Below are 19,217 nucleotides of genomic sequence, written 5' to 3'. Positions count from 1 at the left end.
CATCTCAATGATGTTCTTCCTCAGTCTCCTCTGCTCCAAGGAAAACAACCCTAGTCTATCCAGTCTCTCTTCACATCTCTGATGATCACAGCAACTCCACACTCGTTTAACAGTTTAATGGTCAGTAATTGGTTGTAGATGGGAATTCCATCCTTCATTTAAGTACCTATATATATCTGGCCCAAGAGTGCTGCAAGCTTATTCCTCCCAAACGATTCAGTGGAATCAGTCATCCACGTTTCTATGACCCAGAGTCCAGGTTCAGGTAAGTGCAGGGGATCTCATGGCTGGAAAGAAGGTGAAGCCCAGGTTGAGCTAGAATCCCCATACTCAGAGTCTTTGGAAGGAAGGTGAATTGAACTCACTATGAAGAAAAACACCCTTGTACCAGATACTTCCAACTTTTCCCCTAAGGTCCAAGATCTGCCTGGAGATCCTTCCTGCCACCTCAAAATGCTGACTACACGGGGAAGCAGCTCCTCAGGTCTCAATGGGGGAAAGAGGGAATGTGGGTTACCTCACCTGTCACTCCTCCTCCCCCCCCCTTCTTCCTAAATTAATTTCCTGTCATGTGTAATTGTCATATTAATAACTCACATAATCTTGAGATAAAAACAATGACTGCAGATGCTGGAAACCAGATTCTGGATTAGTGGTGCTGGAAGAGCACAGCAGTTCAGGCAGCATCCAAGTAGCTTCGAAATCAACGTTTCGGGCAAAAGTTCTTCATCAGGAATAAAAGATACGTGAACTGCAGAAGACATTATTGTCTGGAATATTAAGACTAACATTTAAAGTGAATGCAACTTTTCTGAAAAAGGAAGCAAATTGAGATTAAGACTCAAATAAATGGAAATTTGTAAATTGAAATGAGGATACATGTTGAGGAGAGGAAGGAACTATTGTGCTGCATATTCACTGCCAACTCTAACAGTTTTTATTGACCATGCTGCAGTACTGACTAATGGATTAGCAAGATATTATTTGTTACCCAATTAATTCTATAATTCTTTTGTTTTTCCGTGAAAAATTACTTTATATTAAATGCAAAATGACAACCTCATGGTAACAATGTCTATTTTTACCTCTTCTGTTTCCTCAACAACTTCCACTTCAGCCACAAGGCCTTCCTGCAAAATTGGAAAGAAAGATTAAAAAAAACAGAATTCAACAAGGTGGCAAGCATTCTTCACAATGACAAAGAATCCCTTTCAAAACTTCTTTCTGCAATGCTCACATTGAAAGTGCAACTCAATGTGTCTTGCCAGGAAAACCACTGCATTGCAGTGATTTATACAAAAAAGGTTATGGAAACTCTTTTCATTGAAAATATAAAAGGATGTGGAATGTACTAAGCACAGACATCCAAAATATCTTCTTGTGATTAGTAAATGCATTCACATTACCGTAGCAAAATAAAAGGCTATTGTTCTGTTTGTGTCACACAAAGGGCTCATTGCCACTTTGATTTCTATTTTGTTAACTTTTACAGCAAAGCCAGTTAATGGCCTGACTCTGAATAGTAATTTTGACTTAGTTGGGCAAGTGGTAACTCATCATTATGCAATAACTTTTTTCAGACTCCACAATCCTTTATCTCATACGCTACACATCAAAGAGCAACAGCTCTCAACTTGCCCCATATTACACATGCATGCAGAAAATACTTACAGGAGCAGCCAGTGCCTTGCCTGCAAGGCAAAAGAGAAGAACGATCCAAGCCCTCATTTTTGGTATTTTGAGATCTGAGAAGGTCCAAAAACAGTGATCTTTACTTTAGGAATTTCATTTAAGAGACAGATGCAAGCATTAATTTTAGGTTAATTAATAATTGGCATGTTTAAATAAGAACTTTGATCCTAATGACATTAATAAAATGATATTTCTTTCCCCAAGAGTGCATTGGGATTGACCAGTGGGACATAGAAGATCAGATTGTTGATGAAAACAGGGGAAAATTAAAGGGTGATGTGTGTGAAATGGTAAATAGCAAGTGCTTTTGTGACCAGGGAATGGTGATGAGAAGTTATCAGGTTCAGAATGAAGTTATTCTAATTCCCTTTAACCTGTGGGCGGCACGGTGGCACAGTGGTTAGCACTGTTGCCTCACAGCACCGGAGACCTGGGTTCAATTCCTGCCTCAGGCGACTGACTGTGTGGAGTTTGCACATTCTCCCCGTGTCTGCGTGGGTTTCCTCCGGGTGCTCTGGTTTCCTCCCACACTCCAAAGATGTGCAGGTCAGGTGAATTGGCCATGTTAAATTGCCCGTAGTATTAGGTAAGGGGTAGATGTAGGGGTATGGGTGGGTTGCGCTTCGGCAGGGCGGTGTGGACTTGTTGGGCCGAAGGGCCTGTTTCCACACTAAGTAATCTATTCTGTCCATTGTGTTACCCTGACAGCTACAAACTTTATGACATTAAATTGTTGTCTCTAACTTCTCATGGGTTGTTTGGTTCAATTATTTTTTAAAAGTCTGAAAAACATTTTTATTTTTCAAATATAGAAGCTGCACATCATCTCTCAATGATACACCAACAATTCCTTTATTCTAACGTATAATGGCCCTATTGAACTCAAATCTCTTATTTCTTTCTTTTACTTTTCAGTTTATGATGGATGGCAGCATTAGCTGTATTGCCTCTTGCAGTGGAAGGGTGGGGAGATTTAAATCCCTATCCAGAGTCTAGAGAATCTAGATTAGTACACAGAGGAACCTCGATTATCCAGGATTCGATTATCTGGCAAGGTTGCAAGGTCCCAATGCTTGACTAAACTACGTTATCAGGCATTTGATTATCCGGAATTCGATTAACCAAGTAAAATATTCCCCACCCATGTCCTTCAGATAGCCGAGGCTCTTCTGTAGAGCTGCAGCACTGAGAAATCCTCTGTGAGATTAAACTTTGAATTGGGATGTCTGAAACTGAGATTCGGATGAAGAGATTATAGACCCATAGAGATGTACAGCACAAAAACAGACCCTTTGGTTCAACTCTTTCATGTCAACCAGATTTCCCAAATTAATCTAATCCAATTTGCCAGCCTCTGGCCCATATCCCTGTAAATGCTTCCTATTCATATACCCAACCAGATGCCTTTTAAATGTTGTAATTGTACCAATTTCCACCACTTCCTCTGGCAGCTCATTCCATACCCACAGCACCCTCTGCATGAAAATGTTGCCCCTTAGGTCCCTTTTAACTAATTTTCCTCTCACCCTAAACCTATGCCCTCTAATTCTGGACTCCCCCACTACAGGGAAAAGACTTTGTCTATTTATCCTATCCATGCCCCATCATGATTTTATAAACTTCTATAAGGTCATCCTCAGCCTCCGATGCTCCAGGGAAAATAACCCCAACCTATTCAGCTTCTCCCTATAGCTCAAACCCTCCAACCCTAGCAACATCCTTGTAAATCTTTCCTGAACACTTTCAAATTTCACAACATCTTCCTATAGCAGGGAGACCAGAACTGAATATGGTATTCCAAAAGTGGCTGAAGTGATTGTTTATTTCATGATTCTCGGTTGAATTTATGCTAAGTAAAAATTTATGATGTGCCTTCGTGCAGCAATGGCTATCTTTATTGGGTTTGATTGTGTTGGGAAATACTAAGGTAATGAAAGTCATTGTAGAATTGCAATCCTCTCTTATGACTCCATTGTTTTATTCCTGGAATACTGTGCGTCTGTGTGTGTGTGTGTGAATTAGCCTCACGTCAGCCAGGAACCCTTCAATTCACAAAGCGTTTCTGTTTGAAGTTAAATGGCTATTTGGCCAATGCAGGAGTGAACATAATGACCATGACTGGAGCAAGTTAAAAAGCTTACCATGTACAACATACAAAATTACCGACCAGAGGCTAAGATACGACGCTCCTATTCATTAGATATTAAAATTCGACTCTCCAGATAATCAAAGGCTAAAACAAAAAAGTGCCGAACCCCGAATAGGACTTAAATATACGTTTGAATATCCCAGATATACAAACAGGTTTCGGTGGATGTATTGAAAAATACATTAATTAACCTTTTATTCAAAAATAAGCTTTTTCAAATATATTTTAAAATTGCTCGTCCAATGTGCGATTTAAAGGAAGGGTATTAGGGGAGGATCACTGTAGACATTTTGGAATTAATTGTTTAGATAAGGACTGAATCAGAGCTGTTGTACCAAATAATAATCCCATGGCCATTGTCCATTGTATTTTCTCTGCCTGATTTAGGAGAATCCTTTGTTCAATTTGCACCGTTTCTTTTTTTGGGTAGGGAGAGATGGGACCAAGAGATATTATCTAATAACAATGACACCGTGCAAAGTCTGGGGACTTAACATTTTTTTTAACTTAGAAATTCGCCATGGCCCCCTTTCTTTGATGTTGCTGCAAACGCCAGAAACAGAAAAATTAAATCAGACTGCTGTGTGTCGTACTTGATTCCATGTTCTTCCGTGAGAGGAGTTTGTTTTGAACGTGATTAACATCTCGGATTAAGACTGGGTGCAGTTTTGGAGTAATGTAGTTTTTATTCGCTTAAGTGGGCTAGACCAGACTTGTTTATTTTCGGTTATGTAAGCTCTTGTGCCGTCCAGTAATGTGTTATTCCAACACTTTGTGAGCGAGAATGTGCTACACTGACAGGATTACCGCACGCACGGAAATAGCTCTGCCTCTGTTTATGTTGGAACAGCAAAACGTCAAACTATATTTGGAGACAAGACATCAAGAGTAACCTCTGCCAGCTGTTCATGTGGAGGGCAACATTCATTGCCACGTCTGCAAAGATCCACTGGTTTCAGGAAATCCTTTCAGCTCAAGATATTTTCAAAACAGGTTTCTCGAACCCCACTGCGATAAATCCAGTGAGCAATTCATTCCGTGTAACTGAAAACCAGCACCTTTCTTCCAATGAAGATCAAAATACGAACATTAGATCTGACCATTTAAAGATACATTTCGATCCTTGCTGCCAACATTACTTTTTATTTAAAGTTTATAAAAAAAGTTCCCAAAAATTCTCCCTAATTTCAAACGCAATCCTTTACAGTACCCATGTGGACATATGTACTCATATCTGTGCACTAATCTTTAGCTTGGGTTAGACAGCCCTCGGAGTGTCTCTTGTCAGCAGAGACATAAAATAGTTGAAAAAAACTCACCGTTTTCAAAGTGACAGCATCACTTGCTCACAATACAGTAATTTGAACAGTGTGCAAACTCAGACAGAATTGTAAGATTTTGTCATCATATTTAGAAAAAAAGGTTTTTAACCACTCGCCTAACCCCAGTTAGACAGACAATGGTTGGCACACATTTGATTAAAAATAATGAACTTGTACAAACTGAAATTTAAAAACTGGGGTACTATTATTGGCTCAGGGTTGTTTAAATCATGCTTCTAAAGTACATTCCCATAACACAGTCTGGTACCTCAGTGATGTACTGTTGGCACAAAGGTGCCATCTTTCAGAACAGATGTGAAGTTGTTACGGGAAGACTCTATCTGCTCTTTAGTTTCAGCTGAGCATGGCATTATTCAATAGTCAGAGAAACCTTTCCGCTGGCAACATTCAACCCTCAACCAAAGCCACAAAGATGTTTTTGCTTGGCACTTGTCATAATTGTTTGGGCCACATTGTTGGATTTGAATTGGCCACTGTTTTGCTACAAAGCACAAGTAGTAGACTTGCTTCAAGAGATAATCCATGCCTCTGAAGCACACTGGAAGCTTCCCAGGAGACTGAAGTGTTCTGTGAACACATTTACTTTTTAAAATTCCCACAGAATTGCAACTTGAAAATACAGCCAGGGAGGAAATCAAAAAAAGTCTGCAAATACTGAACATTAGGAACATGATTAGTCGCTAGTAAATACAAGGCAGATTAATCAGTCAATTAAAACTAAGGCTTGCATGTATATCGTAATTTACATGGATACCACCTTATAGTTATCCAAATTGAATTTTCCTACCTCTCTTATCTTGTTTATGATACTCCTTAATTCCATCCAATTAATTACTTTGTAAATGTAATCACCATTGTAATATAGGATATTGAAAAGCTAATTAGCACACAACAATTCTTACAAATGACACTGTGATAATAAGCAGATATTCTATCTTTGTTATGTTAATTGAGTGATAAGAATTGATTAAGATATCAGTGATAACTCCTCACTCTTTGACGTAATGCCAATGGATCTTTTATGCCCACTGAGAAGTCAACATGATATTGATTTAATGCCCTATTTAAAGTAGGATACCTCCAACCATGTAGCACTTCCCCAGTAGGAAAATTAAGTGTGAGGCTTATTTGATCTAAACCCATAAACTTTTGAGAGATCAAATTTCTGCCTATGGCTGAGATTGGTCATTTAACTAAAGTTTATGGTCTATAGCACTTGGAATCCTGAAAATTTCTATTGCGACAGTAATCCGTTCACTGCATTACCCAAAGCTGTGCTGTGATATCTAATGTCAGATTACACAAATTTCAAAATCAAAGGTTGAAGATGCCCACACTAAGGATCCTTACCTTTGTTTCAATAAATGCAACTCTGCCCAATTTGTCTTGTGTTTTGGTGTCCAGCAGTGGCAATGGCCTTCTCCCATATTTCAATTTCCCCTCCCAGCCACAAAGAACCAATTAATATTCGATTGTGTCACTAAAGTCAAGAAATGCCCTGCTTGAGCAGAAATGACTTAAAACTCACAAAACCTACATAATGTGAAAATACATTTCACATTTTGGACCTCAGGCTCTGTTTCCGTGTTGTACATTACTATGACTCTGCTTTTGTTGAAATTATCATCTTATAACACATTCTGCTCATGTATTCTTTCATATCAAAATGGAAATTCATGATTAGCTTCAAAGTGTTTAACAGTAGTAATGCATTGGATGATAAGCACACAAAAACAATTTAAAATCAAAAGGTGGCATTCAATATATCATGTGGGATTGCAATGTATGCTTACAGCTGTACTATACAGTGTACTAGCATTAACTTGCTGAATCAAAATAAAATGCCTCAACATGTCTAACTTTTGATTCAGCACACAGACTGTAATTTTTTACTCAAAATATTCACTTGTGCAGAAACTGCTTCTATCATGATGCCTGGATTTACAGCTATGAGTATTCACTATTAATATGGTGAAAAAATGGAAAAAAAGTTCTTCAATAGCACACAGACCAAACACCCTAGAGAACTATTTAAAGAGCCTCACCAAATTCAAATGATTTAATACCTTATTAATATTCATTTACTGTACAACTCAAGGTGTTTTTTTCTCAGTTTGGATTGTAGCAACATCTAATGGCACTATTGTTTAAAAGTGTGCATATGAGAGATAGTTCTGCTGCATTACACTTATACATTGTTTAAGGGCCATGAGCATTTTGCAAGGAAAATAATTTCTAAATAGCCAGAGGTGTTCTGGCATTTGGTAACTTGGTCAAACTGCCAATTTCACCTTAATGTATAACCAAAATTACTTTGCATAGGCATGAATTTGGCAACAAGGTTGCATCCTTTTTATAATATGAACAACATGTGTTTAGTTACAAGTAGATTTTAGTATCCATTGGGGAACATATAGAGAGTGTGGTGATCATAGTATCAAGATTTAGCTTAACATGTGAAAAAGAACAGAAAGCACCCAATTTCAGGGGCAAGACTGCAGATCTAGGTTAAGTAAATTGGAATTAAAGATTGACAAGCAAAGCTATAATTGAACAGTGAGCTACCTATAAGAGGAGACAGTTCAGGTACAGTCAAGGTGTATTACCTTATGTGGGAGAGGCAGGACAAACAAAGTTCAAACTCCCTGGATGATGAATAGATGTAGGAAAGATGAAGTAAAGAAAGGATGTCTGAAAATATGATAGATATCAGATTGATAGTACAAATCAGATTGCATGGAGACAGGGCAGAGAAGGAAAAGCAAAACAAAAGTTGTAAGAGAAAGTATAAGAAGAGACTAGCCGTTTAAAGTTGAAATGAGAGTTGCAAATGCTGCATTTCTCTTTTAAAAACAAAGGTATTGGAATAAAACCAGCCAATTTAATTTTAGTGGTTACTTGGACAAATGCAGATTAAGTTAAGGCAGCACAGATATGCAGGACACATTTTCAAAAATTGCAAATGGTATAAAACCTGCAAGTGTTGTTAACCGAGGATAGACTTCAAGAGGGATGGACAACCTGCTAGAATGGGTGGACACATGGCTGATGAAATTTTACGCAGAGAAGTGTGACATGATGCATTTTGGGCAGAAGAGTAGGAATGAACAGTAAAATAAAGGCAACAATACTAAGGAAGGCACAAAAGCTCGTGAACCTGAGGATGTATGCACAGAAATCATTGAAAGTTGCAGGTCAAGTTGAAAATTCCCTTATTATGGAAAAACAAAATCCAGACTTTGTAAGTAGAAGCAAACAATACAAAATCAAGAAAGCCATGGTAAGGTTTTATAAAATTTTGGTTAATTTAGATGACATTTTTCAAGTTCTGGGCACCATACTTCACAAAAGATATGACGCCATTAGAAAGAGTGCTGAAAAATGATTTACAAGAATGGCTCCAATAAAGAGAGACTTCAGTTATGTGGATTGATTGAAGAAGATGGGTATGCCATCCTCAAGAAGTGTTGAAAAGATATTTGATGGAGGTGTTTAGAATAATGAGGTGACTTGACTGATAGGGACAGGGAGAAACTGTTCATGTTGGCAGAAGGGTCAGAACCAGAGACCACAAATTTAAAGTGATATGATAGATTGGCAGATAAAAATTTGGAATTAAGAGTCAAATCCATTGTTGGAAAAGCCCATCTGGTTCACTAATGACCTTTAGAAAGGGAAACTGCCTCCTTACCCCGTCTAGCCGACAGGTGATTCCAGACCTACAGGAATCTGGTTGACTCTTAACTGATATGGAATGAGCAATAAATGCTGGCCTAGCCAATTATACCCTCATGCCCTGAATGAATAAAGGTGATTTTCAGAAGAAACAAAAGTAACATGAGAAAATTTGTGCACATTGTGAGTGGTTAGGTTCTGGAATGCTTTGTGAGAGACTGGGGTCTTTAATAACTAACCCAATAACATTTATAGGACCACAGGGAAAGAGAGATAGAGTGGAACTAGCTAAGTTGCTCTCTTACAAAGAGCTGACATGGATGTAACATTCTGAAGGCCATGTTTTGTACTGTAAGCATTCAATGATTCCAGTTGGTGTTTATTATTGCCGTAAGTTCTATCAATTAGGACTTTATCCTGTTATATTATTGCTAGCCCTAAAAAAGGAGCATGATTTCCTATTGGGAGTTTTAATGACTCATCTTACCTACCTCTGGGCATGTTTTGAAGGTAATGCTGTTTTAATGAGGTGTGTGCAGTGTAATTACATATGTCCATCTGTTATTAGATTGCCATAATGCTTTGAAAACCTTTGCAGTTGTTAGTCTTGAAAGAAAGTGTGATTACGTGTTGGAAATAATGTAAACAATATTGAACCTGATTTTTTTTTCTCTGTTGCAGAACCATATTTGGAGAGAGTGGGTGATTGCACCTCCTCAAGCCTTACCAAGCACCTTTTGTGTTGCCTTCTCTGTAACATGCCACATTTCTGAATGGGTTAGATTATTCTTTTGTGGGTATTTCTCATGAAAGCATGATACTGGTAATGAAAGAAATTGCATCTTATAATGTTAAATTATTTTTTAAAAGTTCAATTGGAATGTTATTCAATAAAGATTGACAGGATTGGCAATAAAAAGCAGGTTTCCCATTAATTGGAAGATAATGTGAACTGATGTCCATGGTAAGATCAGAAAATATTCTTCCAGATCTTAGTTCTCCCAGGCCTGGGGGTGGGCCTGATGCTCTGTTATTGATGTCCATAAGGTGGTCTGATTTCCTTACTCAAATACAAAAGTATTTGTTGATAGGTACTGTATCTTTCCAGAGACTGGTGGTCAGGTTCTGATCACAAATATTGCTCCCCCAGCACCATTAACATGTCTTCAACTTCTTGGAAGAATTCTAGCAACAAAAACCGATCCCACCAGCACTTTCTCAGACCTAGACTTTGTGTGGTGAAGGTATTTGTCACCGGACGGGTGTTGGGGTGGATAAAATTAGCCAAGCTAAAACTGAGTTCCAATTTCTCTGGCAAGACAGAAGATCTCTCAGTTTAGAAGTGGAACACTAAGGCAAGTGGACAGTCTCCGATTCTGATGGAAAGACTATAAATATTCTTGCATCCACAGAAAACTCTTCATCCAGCATTGTCCTTTAAGGTTTTGAACAAGGAACTAGTCTGTGACCATTGCCAATATGTAATACATTTGGAATTGCACACAACACAATTATAGAGAAGCTTAACACACACACAGACACACAGACAGACAGACACAGACACACACACATACACAGACTCACACACAAAGACATACAGACACACAAAGACATACAGACACAAAGACATACAGACACACAAAGACATACAGACACACAGACACAAAGACATACACACACACAAAGGCATACAGCCACACAAAGACATACACACACAAAGACACACACACACACAAAGACACACACACACACAAAGACACACAGACATACACACACACAGATCATGTTGTCCGTTCTCTTGTTTCATTTAGAACTGAGACTCAGCAGGCAAATGATTCTCAGTCAGGGATGACGGAAGGGTTTGGATTCTGCCTTTATTTTCTTTGGGAATCGAGGAGGTGGGTGTATCTGAATCCAGAATCTAAATAAAGTCCGCGTACTGACCACTGAGTACATCTGGTGGTGTCAGACAGGAAAGCCTTGTTTTTTCCCTTCCTGGTGTTCTCACCTCTCAGACCAAATCCGCTCCCCCCCCCCCCCCCCCACCCCCTGCCCCTCGCCATTCCCCGGCACATCGCCCAAAAAAAAAACTAACGTAATCTGCACACATTTCGGAAGTGAGTGGGAGCTGGTGGAGTTGAATTTCTTGCCCAATGAAAGTCACGGTTTAAATCACAGGGCAACTTGTATAACCAACTCATCAGCCAACAGGGCCCCTATGGAACATACCGAGACGAGCTTCCCACTTTCTGTCCTGTACAGAATGTTTGGATGTGCCCTAACCTACAGAATAAATGGAGCCTCTCGATTAATACGGCCGCTGGTGGCTAGGTCTCCGAAATCTGCAAGGATATTCTTCCAAAGCAGCCGGTCTATTTCCCAGTGATACTCCGGGCACCCAATTGAAATGGTGAAGCCAAAAAGAGAGGAGGAAATTTGAAAGGAATGCAGTCAACTCATGTAACAGCTCTGACTTGCTGACTGGGAGATCAGCCTGAAGTAATTCGGACCTCTGCCCCCACGTTCCCTCGTCCACATTCAGAATTCCTCTCCTGCCCATTGTACACGAAATGTTCACTCTTTTACACAGATGCTGCCGGAGTTTCCCCAGCATTTTCTAGACTTTGTTTACTTGTGTTTGTTTTCGGTAAACATGTTCCCATACTAATCAAATAAATCGGATTTCACCTCGATTAATTTCGAAATTTAAGGCACTTGAGCATCGAGTCAAAGTTGAGTTGATTCCAATACAACTACAATTTCCTATATGCCTCGTCGCTTCGCGCACTTATGTACTACACTGGGTTAGGAAACTTTAAGATGTATAAAATTGTATCTCATTTCTTTTCCTCTCCGATCTCCACAAGCCCATATATGGTGTTTCAGGAACAAAAAAAGAAGGGATAGGTATTGCTGGAGAAACTCAGCAGGTCTGACATTACCTGTCGAGAGAAAGCAGAAATAATGTTTCCAGCCCAGTGACTCTTCTTCAGAAACAAAACCTTAACTCTGTTTTCCTCTCTGCATAGACACTGCCAGACTTGCCCACCTTCTCCACCAAATAGTGCTTGGTATGCTTTCCTTTATTGGTCAGAGTATTGAGTACAGGAGTTGGGAGGTCATGTTGCGGCTGTACAGGACATTGGTTAGGCCACTTTTGGAATATTGCGTGCAATTCTGGTCTCCTTCCTTTTGGAAGGATGTTGCAAAACTTGAAAGGATTCACAAAAGATTTACAAGGATGTTGCTAGGGTTGGAAGATTTGAGCTACAGGGAGGGGCTGTGTTCCCTGGAGCTTCAGAGGCTGAGGGGTGACCTTATGGATGTTTATGAAATCATGAGGGGCATGGATAGGTTAAATAAACAAAGTCTTTTCCCTGGGGCCGGGGAGTCCAGAACTAGAGGGCATAGGTTTAGGGTGAGAGGGGAAAGATATAAAAGGGACCCAAGGGGCAACATTTTTTTAAAGCAGAGGGTGGTGTGTATATTGAATGAGTTGCCAGGGGAAGTGGTGGAGGCTGGAACAATTACAGCATTTAAAAGGTGCCAGGATGGGTTTATTAATAGGAAGAGTTTTGAGAAGTATGAACCAAATGTGGGCAAATGGGACTAGATTTGGTTAGGATATCTGGTCAGCATGGACGAGTTGGAACAAAGGGTCTGTTTCTGTGCTGTACATCTCTATGACTCTAAATATTGGCAATCGTTTCATTTTTCCAGTATCTGCCGTTGTCTGCTGGACAATGGTGTTTTAGTGTAGCGTACACATTGGATGGGCATCGATATTTGCTCAAACTCTACTAACTGATGTGCCATTGTGGTGCAGTAACTTCAGCCCAATGGTTACCTCCTTGTTGTAACGTTAACCTGCTCGATTAGAACTATTGCTTTCCGTGTTCACCCTCCCTCTCGTGATAGTTCAGAAACGCACTGTCAAAACAGGCGTTATTGGAAATTCATTGTTGGGGGGAGGGCGGGGTGGGGAGAATACATTTAGAAAAGAAGACGGGTGTGTGGTTATGTGGAAGGGAGTAAATTGTTATCATACAGTTTCCCCATCTCCTACAGGGACCCACCCGAAACAGGAAAATAATAACTGTAGACAGATGTTAACTCGCCCCGCCAATATCCAGCTGTCTGCACCTGCTGAGCGGGTACAGCTGTAAATAACTCCACAGCCAACACACAAGAGCCAGCCAGGGGTACATCTGGAGATTTAACCGCCCACCTCCCCATCACCCTCCCAACCCCTTTCCACTCATCAGCCAAGCAAAGATAAATCCCACTATCCCTCTCCAAACCCGCAGACTCCAGCTTGTTCACCATGGAGAGATAACCCCCACCATCCGTCTCCAAACCCGCAGACTCCAGCTTGTTCACCATGGAGAGGTGACCCCCATCATCCCTCTCCAAACCCACAGACTCCAGCTTGTTCACTTCATAAAGCACAGTGGGACTGTTAACCCGCACGATGCAAGTCGGAGGTGAAACCAAGGGGAATCGTCCCCGTTAGCCCTCTTTGTGCAGAGTACAATTAAAACATGACTTACGACAAGAGGGAGTCACACGAATCTGTGTTTTAACTGTGATAAGTAAATCAGGAACTTTCCGAGGTATTTTTAAAATACTCAATTTACTTTAAAACTGGCAAAACTGCAAACGGGACATTTCTCAATCGCGTTGGGTTCATTGAAGATACAGTTTATAGTAAACGAATTAAATACAAACAATTACATAAGTACGAGGAGTGCGCCATTTCACCTTATTAAAAATATGGGTTTTGTTTTCACTTGCACAGTTGTGTGAACAGCAAGACGAATCAGTGGCTCCCAGCATTTCAAAAAGTTGGTAAAGATAGTTTCCATTAAACAAAACGCAAAGGGAGTGGTCGCGTTGTGTCGCGGGGAAAGGGGGTGAGAGAGCAGCTCCTTTGTTAGATTATTCTTCTTCGGAACATTGACAAAACAACTTCGCCTCAGTTACTGTTCTCACGGATCTTTCTCACTGGGACTTGGTAGTGAAATGTAATCTATCACTCTCCCTGATTCAGGGTAGGGAAAGTGTCTGTGTATTGGGTGGTGGGGAGATAGATTTGAACCGCAGTTAAAGTTCCCTTTCCTGCAACAAAAGATACGTAAATGGCCCCAAAAGGAGCAAGTCACCTGTTCAGCAATCGGATCCACGACCGTAGAGACATATTTGTAAAAGTATATTCAGGAAAAGAAAGATCCTTCAACTTTGCAGAACTTTGTAGCGTCTAAATCGACTTCACCAAGAGTAGACTAAATACTAAACCCAAGAGGATCTTGCACTTTTCTCACAAACAAAGAAGATCCTTGAGAAATAGCCCATGGACCAATACGAGGAACAAAGCCTTTGTTAACCGTTAGGACAGTATAAATAACACCACATTGTAAGTCAGTGTGGGTGGGATGCAGAAGTGACAGATAAGGAGCAACAAAAGAACAAATCGTCAGAAAAAAGATTTTAAAGGATGCAATCTCAAAACAGGCGGTTTACTTGTAATAATTGATCATGAGTCGAACACATCCTCAGAAATCCTAAAGGATTAGCTTTGGAAAACAAACGGAAAACACATACAGTAGCTCATACCTCAGAAAGGAGAAGACCGCACGGCAGTGAGAGAGCACCAGGCTAACTGAGGGGATGGAAGAAACCGACTCTTTAGAGCAAACTGGCAGGAAATGAAGCAATGATATCCCTGGTGGGCTGGCTCTCCCTCTCTCTCTTTATCCCTCCCCCTCTTCAAATTGTTCTGGTTGGAAATTCAACTGCATAATTTGCTATTGGAATGCACCTACCACCGCAGACCAGAACAATCTATCCACTCCCTTCTTTGGCCAGATTTACTGCACTATTCCCTTAACGCTACATTATCGCACCAAACAGCACGACTCTGCTCAATTTAGTGCACTTCCGCTTCTGCTTGTGAATGATAGCTGCATGTATCAATTAATTAGCAGCGGCTCATCTTTACTTCAGTAATCGTTTCTTTTTGCCTCAGCTGATAGTCTGGCAGTGCTTTAAGGACGAAAAAAAACATCTGGATTTGTTTTATATGGCGAGGAGGGGTGGGTGGTGGTGGAATGGGGTGGTGAACTGTCAACGTGGCAACTGCATTTCTACGTGGTTCACATTTACATGTAAAGGAACCCAAAGATGAAGGCAGTGCAGATAATTACCACGGTCTATCTCAGGAGACGTGATTCTCAACTGCACCCTCGATAAACATGCTCCAGCCAGCATAACGCCTGCAATGGAATTCACTGATTAGCTTTTTAAGAATGTACTTCTGTGCCTTTTTTTGTGCATTTCTGAAATGAAGATGTAGAAATTTTAAGCAAAAATATGATTCCAAAATATTTTTAAATAGACTTTTGTTCCAATTCGAATCTTTGGGGGTTCTTGTCTGTTTCTTGGTTTGCATTTGTCGAGGTCATGACAGTAATTTTAATTAAATTATATCCAATAGAGTGTGCTTAGTATCCACATCACAGTGAACTAAACAACAGCAAAGATGTCTACCCCCGTGTCCTGGCCAATGTTTATTCCTCAACCAATATAAAAACAAAGATGTACATGATCTCATTACTGCCAATGGCACTTTACTCACTGGCTATAGTGACCTATTATACTACATAATTATAATGCTGTATATTTTGTAAAGAAAACCAATGGTCAAAGAATCTTACGAAATGGCTCCCAGAATCAGTTTGGGACGAGACTATACTTATTGCAGGAAAACAATCATGAGACATCTTGAAATTCAATTAATATTGAATATAATAACCTTGCATCTTGTGCTACAGATTATTTTTAAATTAACATTTGGAAATTAAAAGTGGGCTACAAACAAATTGTATAAATTCACAGTTAATTAATCAACATGAGGACATGCCTCGTGTGGCCATGACAACCTATAGTCAAAAGCAAATAATTGTCTCTAAGACCTATTCTAAATTTCAAAAGATGCTACATAAATGCTAGATTGTTTTTAAACCTCCCATACTTACAGCCATTTCTATTTAGGACCAATGTGGAAGCCACTGTTAGTGAATGCCCAATATTAGATGTTTGCTTACAGTAAATTTCACTGCCTGATTACATCCAATGGCTGGATTCTGTTTTTCATTCCAAGTCTACTAACATCTATTTGGATAGTTCTGTTCATTTCCATTTTCAAGTTTATGCCTTTCAAAACATGTGATGATTGCTTATTTCTATACTATCTAAAGGAATAGTAGTAGGATATTCAGCGTTTCAAGTCTGTTCCACCATTCAGTTAGAAAATGGTTGGTATATACCTCAACACTGTAACTTTCCTTTGCTCCATAATCAGGAAGTGGTGGAGGCTGGTACAATTGCAACATTTAAAAGGCATTTGGATGGGTATATGAATAGGAAGGGTTTGGAGGGATATGGGCCAGGTGCTGGCAGGTGGGACTAGATTGGGTTGGGATATCTGGTCATCATGGACAGGTTGGACCAAAGGGTCTTTTTCCATGCTGTACATCTCTATGACTCTAAAATCCTTGATAAGTATGGCAAACAGAAAACATATTGATGACCTTGAAAATTTCAATTGATCCAGCACCCATACCCTAATTTTGATTCTCATTTTTGTGAAAAAGTACATCTTGCTTTCACTATTAGAAGTATAGCACTTTCACATCTCTATGCTTTGTATTCCTTGCTTTCCAATACATTGATACATACTTCTCACTTTCTGTGACAAATCAGAATTCAATGTCTTCTGAAATATTATTCTGTTCTTCACTGATGTAACACATCATTTCTAGACAAATATTTTACCCCTACTATCTCTAAATTTATCTATAGATCCATCTTAACCCTCTCTATGGTTTGACATCCCATGAACTACCATCTTGCCTTGAATGTACATATCCAATGATTAATTATATTCTATACATTGTAACATGCTCATCTTCAATGCTATGTTAGATTTCAAAACTGAATGGAGATCCATGACAAATTAAGACAATTAGACAAGTGGCCAGCACGGTGGCACAGTGGTTAGCACTGCTGCCTCACAGCGCCAGAGACCTGGGTTCAATTCCCACCTCAGGCGACTGACTATGTGGAGTTTGCACATTCTCCCCGTGTCTGCGTGGGTTTCCTCCCACAGTCCAAAGATTGGCCATGCTAAATTGCCCGTAGTGTTAGGTAAGGGGTAAATGTAGGGGTATGGGTGGGTTGCGCTTCGGCAGGTCGGTGTGGACTTGTTGGGCCGAAGGGCCTGTTTCCACACTGTAAGTAATCTAATCTAATCTAGACATTTAGAAATAGGAATATGAGAAAGCCATTCAGCCCCTCAAGCCTGTTCCCCCTTCAATATGATCATGTTCACATTCCACATAACACTTGATTCCCCCGCTGAACAAAAACCTATTTATCTCAGCCTTACGTATACTCAAGGACTTTGCCCAAAAGCTCTCTTTACCAAAGAGTTCAAAGGCTCACAATCCTCTGAGAGAAGAAATTCCTCCTCATCCCCATCTTAAATTGCCCCTTTATTCTGAGATCATGCCCACTGGTCCTAGACTCTCCCATGAGGAGAAGTATCCTCTCAGCATTTACCTTGTCAAGCCCCTTTAGAACCCTATATGTTTCAATCAACTCATTTCTCATTCTTCTTAACTCTATTCAACAGGTTGCATACAGTTCCAACCTGTTTAACATTTGGTCATAAGCCAATCCCTCCATATTGGGAATCATCCTGGTGAACCTTCTCTGAACTGCTTCCAAAGAAATAGGATCTTCTCTTAAATAAGGAGACTAAAACTCTTCACAATATTCCATTGTGGTCTCACTAGCAGCTTCTAGAGTTGCAGTAAGACTTCCATATGCTTATACTCCAATCCCCTTGAAATAAGGGCCAACATTCCAAAAGCCTTCCCGATTACCTGCTGCTAGCTTGCTGTGTTTTGAGTGCACAAGTAACTGCAAGTCCCTTTGTGTTACAGCTTTCTGCAGCTTTGCTCAATTTAAATAATATTCTGTTCTTTTGTTCTTCCTTCCAAACTGAATAACTTTTCATTTTTACACATTTTACACTATTTGCCAACAGTTTGCCCACTTCTTAATCCATTAATATCTCTCTGTAAACTGTTTGTATCCCTTTTGCAGCCTGCCTTTCTGCCTATTTTTGTGTCATCTGCAAATTTGGCTACATTAATTTCCTTCCTCTAAGTCGTTGATATTTATTGTAACATTTGCGGTCCCAGCACTTATCCTCGTGGAACTCCACTGGTCACAGGTCCCCAACCTAAAAAAGAACCCTTATCCCACTTGCTGTTTTGTGCCCATTAGCTAATTCTATACCTTTTCCAACATACTGCCACCAACACTGTGGGCTCTTACGACTTAAATTTTCAAGACGACTGCCATAAATCTTATCACCATGTTCCAAAAAAGCCTATTTCTAGCATTATGCTTCTTAACAGTGGAGAGATGGCATAACTTTTACAGATTCTTCATTGCAGATTATGTCACAGTACTTTTCTCTGAGTCTTTCTTTGTAGCTTTCCATATTGCAATGTTTATTTTTCTTTGTCATACTTTGCATATTGTTGCATTTCTTTCTAATATGTTTATGTTCTGTGTATTCTACCTCTAACTGACTTGAGATTACTTGAGGGAAAGGTATTGTATTTGTCAAGTAAAAAATAGGCTTGGTAGGTAGTCACAGATTAAAAACTGAAAATAGGAATAGCACCTCACTCAGTCAACTTCCATGGCTCATTAACGATAATAACTTGAGAAAAATTTCCATCAGGTTTATCAGATGAAACAGAAGCTAATTCATGCCAGTAAATGACCATCGATCCTTGACATTTAATGGTGTTATCATCAATGAAGCCTCCACTATCAACATCCTTGGAGTTACTATTAACCAGAAACTCAATTGGACATGCTACATAAACACAATGGGTAAAAAGTAAGTCGGGGGCTAGGAATACTGCACCATGTAACTCACCTCCTGACTCCCGAAAGCCTATCCATCATCTACAAGTCTGGAATGTGATGGAATACTCCCCATTTGCCTGGATGGATTCCATTGCAATAACACTCAAAAACCTTGAAACCTTCCAGGAAAAAACAGCCTTCTTGATTGGCACCACATCTGCAAGCACCTGCTCTCTCCACTACCTACACTCAGTAGCAGTGGTGTGCACTATCTACAGCACCTTCTATATCCACAACCACTTCCACTTAGGAGTACAAGGGCAGCAGATACTTGGGAACTCACCACATGGAACTTCCCCTCTAAGCCACTCACCATCTTGACTTGGAAATGTATCATTGTTCCTTCACTG

At 39.9% G+C, this 19,217-nt stretch overlaps 1 protein-coding gene across 1 annotated transcript in view; it reads right to left on the bottom strand.

Annotated features, from left to right (window-relative positions):
- The window catches only part of sparc (secreted protein, acidic, cysteine-rich (osteonectin)), a 30,822-nt gene extending 16,180 nt beyond the window's left edge, over window positions 1-14,642 (bottom strand). The window contains exons 1-3 of the mRNA XM_072590460.1: window positions 14,473-14,642; window positions 1,672-1,745; window positions 1,086-1,130 (exon numbers count right to left, since the gene is read on the bottom strand). Of these exons, the coding sequence (XP_072446561.1) occupies window positions 1,086-1,130; window positions 1,672-1,728 (102 nt within the window). The 5' untranslated portion in view covers window positions 1,729-1,745; window positions 14,473-14,642. The remainder of the gene's footprint in view (window positions 1-1,085; window positions 1,131-1,671; window positions 1,746-14,472) is intronic.
- Between the last annotated feature and the right edge of the window lie 4,575 nt (window positions 14,643-19,217).

This window comes from Chiloscyllium punctatum, chromosome 20 (assembly GCF_047496795.1).
Source record: "Chiloscyllium punctatum isolate Juve2018m chromosome 20, sChiPun1.3, whole genome shotgun sequence".
NCBI lineage: Eukaryota > Metazoa > Chordata > Chondrichthyes > Orectolobiformes > Hemiscylliidae > Chiloscyllium > Chiloscyllium punctatum.
The sequence above is the reverse complement of the archived record's forward strand: the minus strand, read 5'-3'. Positions and strand labels throughout refer to the sequence as shown.